The sequence below is a fragment of the Pinus tabuliformis genome, chromosome 1_2, assembly GCF_031772625.1.
Source record: "Pinus tabuliformis cultivar Carrire ecotype Pingquan chromosome 1_2, CPIR1, whole genome shotgun sequence".
Lineage (NCBI taxonomy): Eukaryota > Viridiplantae > Streptophyta > Pinopsida > Pinales > Pinaceae > Pinus > Pinus tabuliformis.
In genome coordinates this window covers 503,111,310-503,119,726 of record NC_142298.1, presented here as the reverse complement: position 1 = coordinate 503,119,726, position 8,417 = coordinate 503,111,310, and the positions used below count along the sequence as shown (strand labels likewise).

Sequence of the window (8,417 nt, the reverse complement as noted above, 5' to 3'; positions counted from 1 at the left end):
GTTTCGCGTGCTCCAGAGGCAGAGTGGCGCACTTGGAAACCTCCCTGGTTCCATAGGCGCAAACTCCTAGCCAGCTCAATTACTTGGATCACGACTCATAGGCTTTGCATCTGGTATGGTAGCTATCTGGTATTTTGGTTTCTTTTTGGAATAGCTCAAGTCTCTGCTCTCGGGACAGTTGAATATTTTCAATTTGGGCCAAGATTTGAAGGATTCAGGAAAGATTTAGAAGTTCAGAGTCATAGTTGGGTGAAGTCTTTCCTGGGCATCCACTACTCCGGGTACTGGTATAATTGGTGTCTGTTTCCCTTTTGCACCCAAAGTCTGGTTCGCCCCCTTGCAATGGCTCCCCGAAAACGCGGAATTCCCCGAAGAGGCAGCAATTATGGAGGTCGTGGGGGTAATAGGGGCAGAGGAGAACCTATTCCCCGTCGTATCGTCCCGCTCGCCTCCATCTCTCCGTCATCCCCTTCTTCTGAACACTCTGGCCCTTCTCTGCACAGTTCCCTTCACTCCTGTCGGTTCAAATTCAAAAGCAAATTACACAAGCCCTCCATTTCTGCCCTGCTCACTGTTATTTTTTCTGAGGAAGAAGAGGATTCCTCAAGCTCAGATGAACACATCAGGGACAGTCCTCTCTCTCACAATCCCAGTAACTCTCAAGGAAGTGAAGCCGGTGACATTCTCAATGCCCCAGACCCGCTTCAGACTGAAGAACAACGCGAGGATTCGCCCCATCATTCTATCTCTGCTAATGAAGATATCATTCCCTGCGCTCCAGCGTCTTCCTCAGGCAACATATTGCACATGGTGTCTCCTCCGGATCGAACAGAAAGGGATAACGAGGATAACATGGGGGTCGAATGGGTCAGTTCTCCAGACCGCGACATGGATGCAGATAATGATATGCCACCTCAGGCATAAGCTTTCCGTCTCAGCACGAAGTCTCAGAATGAAGGTTTTGTTTTGAACTTGTTCACAGTGGTTTTCTTCCAGAATTTTCACTATGGCGCACTATTATCTTCCAGTTTATAAGTCTGCTTTTCTAGTTTTTTGTAATAGCCTCAGAACTGTAGGATGGCGGGAAACGCAGGATAGATCTATTTTGGGGTTAATATATTTTGAAAACTGGGTCTTATGGATTGTAATCAGACATATCAGAGCTGTATGCAGCAGACTTTTTGATAGAGGGCTGGCTGTAGCCCCCTCAGAGGTCCATACCTCTCTGTAAATATTTTTTACCTTTTTATTTAATAGAATAGTCTTTACTTAGAAAAAAAAAATATTACCTAATAAAGTCAAAAAAGCTGCCGCTCTGCAACCTGCGAGATCCGCATTCTGCGTGCTCTGCAACCTGCGCGCGCGTCCGCTGAGGGCTTTGCTGCAGGCCGCGGTCGGCCTGGCTGGGTCTGTTGGCTCTTCATGGAGGCGCTGACTCCCCCACAGGGGCCTCCCTCTCCTCCTCCGCCTTCTGCCGCTGAGGCCTTCAAAACCTTGTTGGCCTCTCTGCCCAAGAAGAAATGCATGGAAGCTGCAAAGTTTGTGAAAAAACTAGAAGATATCCCTGAGATCGCCCTTCCGCCAGAAGGACCGATCCAAGTAGCCTTGTCTCTGGCAGATCGTGCTCTGGTTGGTCAGTTTACAGGACTTTGGCCTTCCCCGAAATCAACTGAGAACTGGGTCGCCAGGAACTAGGCACCTTTGATAAAAGACAAGGTAACCTCTTACTTCCTCGGGAGAGGCTATTTTTTGTTTGAGTTCTCTGCAAAAGAGGACAAAGATCTCATTTTCCAGAATGGCCCTTACTTCATGGGTCCTCAAGGTCTGTATTTGAATAAATGGACGCCAGACTTCGACCCGGCGGTGGATGTGCCTACAACGGTCCCGGTGTGGGTGAGACTCCCCAACCTTCCAGTTCACTGCTGGAACTGGGACTCTCTGAAGCACATAGGAAATACCCTTGGCAAATTTATAGACAAGGCTAACAGCAAAGATCAATATGACTGTGCCAGAATCTGTGTGGAGGTAGATCTGGAGGTCGGACTACCGGAAGCTATCAAAATAGTTGTAGGTCCCTGGACACATGTACAGAAACTGGATTATGAGCAGCTGTCGTTCAAATGCCGGAAGTGCCACGTCTATGGACACTTCGCCAGAGACTGCCCATCCAAAGGTGTGGAAGAAAAAGGGAAGGAAGATGGATGGAACCAGGCAAAGCGCTCCAAAACTTCTCACAAGAAGAATGTAAATGTAAATGCCAAAGCTCCTCACTCGGGTCCTACTCAGAAACCATCCATGGAAAGCCAAGGGAATAAATTCGAGATCCTTGGATCTGAAATCGTGACCACGCAGGATACAGAAATCCCAAAGGAGGTCTCTACATCTAAAGCCTCCCCCTCCACCAAAAGTGCATCAGAGAGATCCAAAGGGAGGATATCAGAAGAGGAGGAGGAAACCCAAGAGTCCGAGGAATCAGAGGAAGAAGGGGAAATAGGTGAATCACAATCTTCTCCCAGAAGATCCACAAGAGGACGAAAGTCTGCAAAGGAAAAAAGAGAACAAGAAACTTATAAGGACAAGCTCCAGGGCAGCCAGCCAACGTTAGAGAAGCTACTGGCAAAAACCCCGAAGATGATGAGGATTCAATCTCAGGGCTCCAAGGGAGCTCACCACAGCAAAAATAAATGATGAAGATAGTCTCCTGGAATTGTAGGGGAATGGGCACCACAGTTAAGGAAGAAGCAATGAAGAGTCTAATAAGATTGGAAGCCCCAGATATCCTCCTCATCCAGGAGACTAAATTGGAGGACACAACTTTCCTCCAAGTGAGCAAAAAATTTTGGAATAAAAGTGGAGCGCATGCAATTTCTGCCCGTGGAGCATCGGGAGGGCTTGGGTCGCTCTGGAACACTAATAAGTTCTCATTAATCTCTGAGTCCCTGAATACCCATTGGATTTTTTTTAAAATGCAGCATTTAGAATCTAAGGAGATTATTTGTCTATTCAATGTGTATGCTCCTAACAATGCAGGTGAGAAAAAAAACTGTTGGGACTCCATCAAAAGCCTGGCAGATCTAGAAAATCTGGAAAACATAATCATAGTCGGAGATTTAAATCTCACCCTCCTCTCATCAGAAAAAAGAGGAGGTAGCATCGTTAGAGATCCGGCAAGAGAATGGGCGGAAGATCTCATGCAAGACTGGGACCTGCTAGATATCAAGCCGGTTACTGGTACGTTCACATGGTCAAATAAGAGAGTTGGGCCGGGTCACATAGCGGCAAGACTTGACAGATTTTTTGTTCAAAGTTCCTTCCTGCTTCTTGGGTTAGAGGCTAGAATGCATATTCTCCATAGTAGTGTATCAGATCACAAGCCCATTAGCCTAGAGCTGGTGACTTCCAAGGATCTGGGGCCTATCCCTTTCAGATTCAGTTCTCTATGGACTAAAGAGACAGACTTCATGCAAAAGGTCAGAGATTGCTGGAAAGATCCAGTCAAGGGTTCCCCTTTTTTTGTTTGGGAGGAAAAACTTCGAAGAGTAAAAGCTATGCTGAAAGGCTGGGTCAAGACCTTGCCCAATCCTGCTGTTGAAAGAAAAAAAATCCAAAGCGCTCTAGAGAAGCAGCACCTCCACCTAGAAGCTGCTGAAATCACCAAAGAAGAGCTGGACAAGGAGTTTCAGTTACAGCATAAATTCCATAAGGCCTGTCTGGCAGAAGAAGAATTCTGGAGGCTCAAGTCCAGGAGTTTATGGCTCAAAGCAGGTGATAGAAACTCCTCTTTTTTCCACAAACAAGCTCAAGCCAGGAAATGCTGTAATTCTATCTCTGAAATCAAAAAAGATAACTGCACCCTAAAGGATTTTGCCAGCATCAAAAAGGCAGCTTCAGATCACTTTGAGAAGATGTATAGTGAAGACATGGAAGCTAGCCAAAATGACAATCTGCTAGACATTGTTCCCAACCTCATCACTGATAAAATGAATCAGGCCCTTGAAGGCAAAATCAGCAAAAACGAAGTTAGGGAAGCCCTCTTTGCAATGGATCCCGACAAAGCCCCGGGACCGGATGGTTTCACTCCCAGATTTCTTCAGACCTGTTGGCAAATCATGGAGAAGGAGTTCTTTAAAATGATCCAGAAGTCCCAAGAGTGTCAGAAAATTGGAGGCTGCACAAACTCAGCTTTTCTCGCCCTCATCCCTAAAGAAAAAGGTGCAAACTCTTTCAATAGATTTCGCCCAATATCCTTATGTAACATTGGATATAAAGTGATAACCAAGATAATAGCAAACAGGTTGAGGAAAATTCTCCCCAAAATCATCCCGGAGAATCAAGGTGGATTTATACATGGCAGACAGCTAGTAGATAATTTCATCCTGGTCCAAGAGGCGATCCATTCCAGCCTTCGTCGAAAAGAAAAAGGTATGGTCATTAAACTAGATCTAGCTAATGCATTTGATCGTGTAAGACATAGTTTTTTGTTTGATGTTCTACACAAGCTGGGTTTTGGTCAAAATATTATCAAGTGGATCAGAGCTTGTATTTCGGAACCCTGGATTGCACCTTTAGTGAATGGTAGGGCTGTTGATTTCTTCAAAGCTTCTAGAGGGCTGAGGCAGGGGTGCCCCCTCTCACCCCTCCTCTTTGTGTTGCAGGCCTCTGTCCTCAGCTTTTATTTGGATAAGAAACAACAAGACCAAGATATAGCTGGCCTGTGCATAGCAAGAGGGGTTAAGAGCATCAACCACGCCCTCTTCGCAGATGATACCTTGTTGCTGGGGGCTGCAACTCATCTTTCTGCAATCAAATTTAAAGAAGTGCTGGATGATTATTGTAAAGTTTCGGGTAGTGAATTAAACAAGGGAAAATGTCACATATACTGCTGGAATATCTCAGCTCCTTCCGCAAGCTCTATAGCCAGATGTCTAGGCTTTGCAGCATCTTCATCTTGGACCTCCTTTAAATATCTTGGGCTGCCCATCTTTCATAAGAGGGCCTTGAGCAAGGATTGGCACCCCCAGATAGAAAAATTCAAAACAAAAATGCAGACCTGGGGATCCTCCTGGCTCAATATAGCCGGAAAATCAGTGCTCATCAAATCCGTGCTTAGCAGCCTACCGTTATTCCAATTCTCTGTTCTTTTGGCTCCTGTGGGAATCATTAAGAGGATGGAGGAACTAATCAGAAATTTTTTCTGGAAAGGAGGCAAGCATAATGAGAAGAGAATTCCTCTTGTCAACTGGGAAACTGTCTCCAGACCGCTTCAGGAGGGAGGATTGAACTTCAAAAATCTCAGTATCCAAAACTTAGCCATGGGAGCCAAATTGATTTGGAAAATCATAGCTCCAAAACCAGGATGGGTTCATTTATCTCTGTGGAGGAAATATTTCAGAGGACAGAGACTCCGGTGCCTGGAGCAGCCCAAAAGCCATAACAGAACCCCCTTTAGCATTCTAAGTAATAAAACTGGCCCGCTAATAAGAAACCACGCCTATTGGATACCGGGAAATGGAAAAAGCATCAGTTTGTGGGAGGATAGCATAATGAACAGGCCTCCGCTGGCAGACTCGGGTCTCAGGATCGAGCTGAAGGGATGGATGGACGCAGCAAATTTCAAAACGCTTTGGGACATTTCGAACTGGAATGGAGACAGTTGGACGGGCTGGAAACAGATCACAGTCCCACCTGCGTTACAATCAGAATTTGCTGCGCTTTTAACGATGCTGCATGGGCTGGCACCATCACACGCAAGAAGGAAAGATACGAGAGGCTGGGGTCCGAAACAGGTAGGCTATACGGTGGCTCAGGGCTACGCCAAATGCATGGAGCGGCCTCACGTGCCTCCTAATCCTGCCCCCTGGGTTGGCATTTGGAATTTCCCTTCTATTCTGAAAATAGATCATTTCTGCTGGCTGCTATGCCATCAAAAAATCCTAACAGACGACAGGTTACAGAAAAGGGGCATTCTCGGGCCATCAAGATGCATGCTATGCAAGGAAAGTTTGGAATCCGCTCTCCATCTCACGCTGGAGTGCAAATTCACAGGTCTAATCTGGCATGAGCTTCTTGGATCATCAAATTTTATGTTCACCTTCCCCCACTCTGTCCCGGACCTGTTTGCTGGGTGGATGGCCAGGTACCCAGGCCCAAATCCAAAAAACAAGATTGTCAAGGTAGCATGGATAGCTCTGCCTAAACTCATCAGCTGGCAAATCTGGTTGGAGAGGAACAGAAGGATTTTCAGAAACAAGGAACAGGACTTCAGACTAGTAGCAAATACTGTGAAAGGTCAGTTAAATGAGTGGCTAAGAGACAAAAGCGATGACACAAACCTAAGCCAGCAGGATATTGAGTTTGGAGCAGCCCTCAATCTCAATTTTCAAAAATCAAAAACCACATCTATATCCCTCAAAGATTGGCAAATCAGGAAAAATGAAGAAGAATTCCAATCTTGGATGTCCAAACAAACACTTCCTTCTCTCTTCTTTGACGAGGCATCCAAGGGAAAGCCAGGAATGGTTAGCACAGGAGGACTCATTATAAACCCAAAAGAAACATCTATACACAGATTTGTGTGGGCACTGGACCACTCCTCAAGCATACAAGCTGAAGCGATGGCCCTGTTTCAAGGGATCAAACTGCTCAAAGAGCTGGGACACATGGAGGCAATTGTTTTTGGTGATTCCCAGGTCATCATCAAAGCAGTGGCGACCAACACAAATCCAGCAGATCTACGACTTGCAAGGACAATTACAAGAATTAAAGACATGACAAAGCTCCTGAATTTGAAATTTTTTCATATCCTGAGAAACAACAACAAAGAAGCAGACATAGAAGCAAACAAGGCAGTCCAGCTAGCAGCCGGAACTATTCTCAGAGACAATGAAATCTCTTGGGACCCAATTCCCTAAATATCTATGTTCTTCTGCTTTTTATTGAAACAGTTTGTATGCATTCATAAGCTCGGGAAATCAGCAACAAGAGTTCATTTGATAAAATGTAAAAAGAGGCGACACATAAGCATATGCGCTATGTCCCGCTTGTTGGAGAGACGCCTAGAAGCCAACTTCACTATTTGTAACCGGAATTATGGCTTTTTGCCAAACATTTAATGAAGTCTCATAACCGTTTCTGTAAAAAAATAAATAAATAAAATAAAAAATAAAAATAAAAATTCTTAAAATAAAATTTCATTCTAAATTAATTACACCGAAGGTGTTACCTCTATGGAATTAACTAGGCAAACATTGGTCATCCCAACCAATCTCCGCACCCAATTTTCATCTTCCTCTGTCAAGTGAAAATCTGACATGTGGAGCTTGGACGATGTCATTCACCCTAGCTGTTTCTACCTTCGTCACCTCCGTACAAATTCACAACATTCATCATCACCACTTCTGCCTTCATCGCCTTTGTACAAATTGTAGCATTGTGTGCAGTGAACTCATGACCCTACCTTGCAGCGTTATCTCCAGTGAACTCACGACCATCACCTTTCATTACCCTTCTAATAGTCACCTCAATAGTTTTATTATGTAGGCTCTCTTCGACGATGGTGCCACTGTGCTCATCATGGGAGTCGATGCCATCCCAAAAGTGGAGAGTAAAATTAAAATGACAAACTCTTTTTGATCCATTCACAATGGTAGGGAAAGAATGTCCTGGGGTTGAAGCATTCACTATGTCTCTTTGTTGTTGTATCATAATACAAAAATATTTAGGATGGAAGTGCACGAAAGTATTGTTAGCATACAATAGGAATTGTTCTTGGTCTTACTCATCTACCCGAGAAACACGAACCAACCCAAATTCAACTTAAAAGCAATGCAATTACCTTCACAGTATGTCGTGGAATTGTAACAATCTCTTTTGTTCCTCTCCAAGCTCAACTTATGACGCACTCAAACCATAAAATATTTTGTAAGGGCCTTTAAGGGAGTGAATGCCTGGTGTCACGATCTTGTTCTTTATGGGAGAATAATTCATACTATGAGAAATTGTTGGGGGCTTTCAATATAACTTCAGAAATGACTAACTCGCTTAAAAGAAATATAGAACTTAATTCCAACAACTATTCTATAACTCTTTACGCACTTAACAAAACAAAATAAAAATAAAAAACTTTTATGAAATGAGGACTCGACATACAATTAAATCAAATAACAATGTCTGGAAAGTGTACTCTCGGGGCAATTCAACTAAGAGATGTGGTTCTGGAATCACATTCCACATGTCATGTGAAGAAAATCAACAATCAATCATTCCCGTAGAGATCTTCCACAAGATTATCAACTCACACTGGAATGTTATACTTACAGTATTGTTACCATGTTATACTTACCATATTGTTGCCTGATGTAAAAACACAGTATGGGCTTTAATGGTCCTGCCCATGGATACTCTTCAATATTGCGGGG

At 44.1% G+C, this 8,417-nt stretch overlaps 1 protein-coding gene across 1 annotated transcript; it reads left to right on the top strand.

Moving 5' to 3' along the window:
• Positions 1 to 1,422: 1,422 nt before the first annotated feature.
• On the top strand, positions 1,423 to 7,112 carry LOC149206546 (uncharacterized). The gene is made up of 6 exons (XM_089397723.1): positions 1,423 to 1,629; positions 1,795 to 1,893; positions 2,026 to 2,373; positions 2,973 to 4,463; positions 4,656 to 6,689; positions 6,945 to 7,112. Exons 1-6 carry the CDS (start codon positions 1,423 to 1,425, stop codon positions 7,110 to 7,112), a joined length of 4,347 nt encoding a protein of 1,448 aa, XP_089253849.1.
• The last annotated feature ends 1,305 nt before the right edge of the window (positions 7,113 to 8,417 follow it).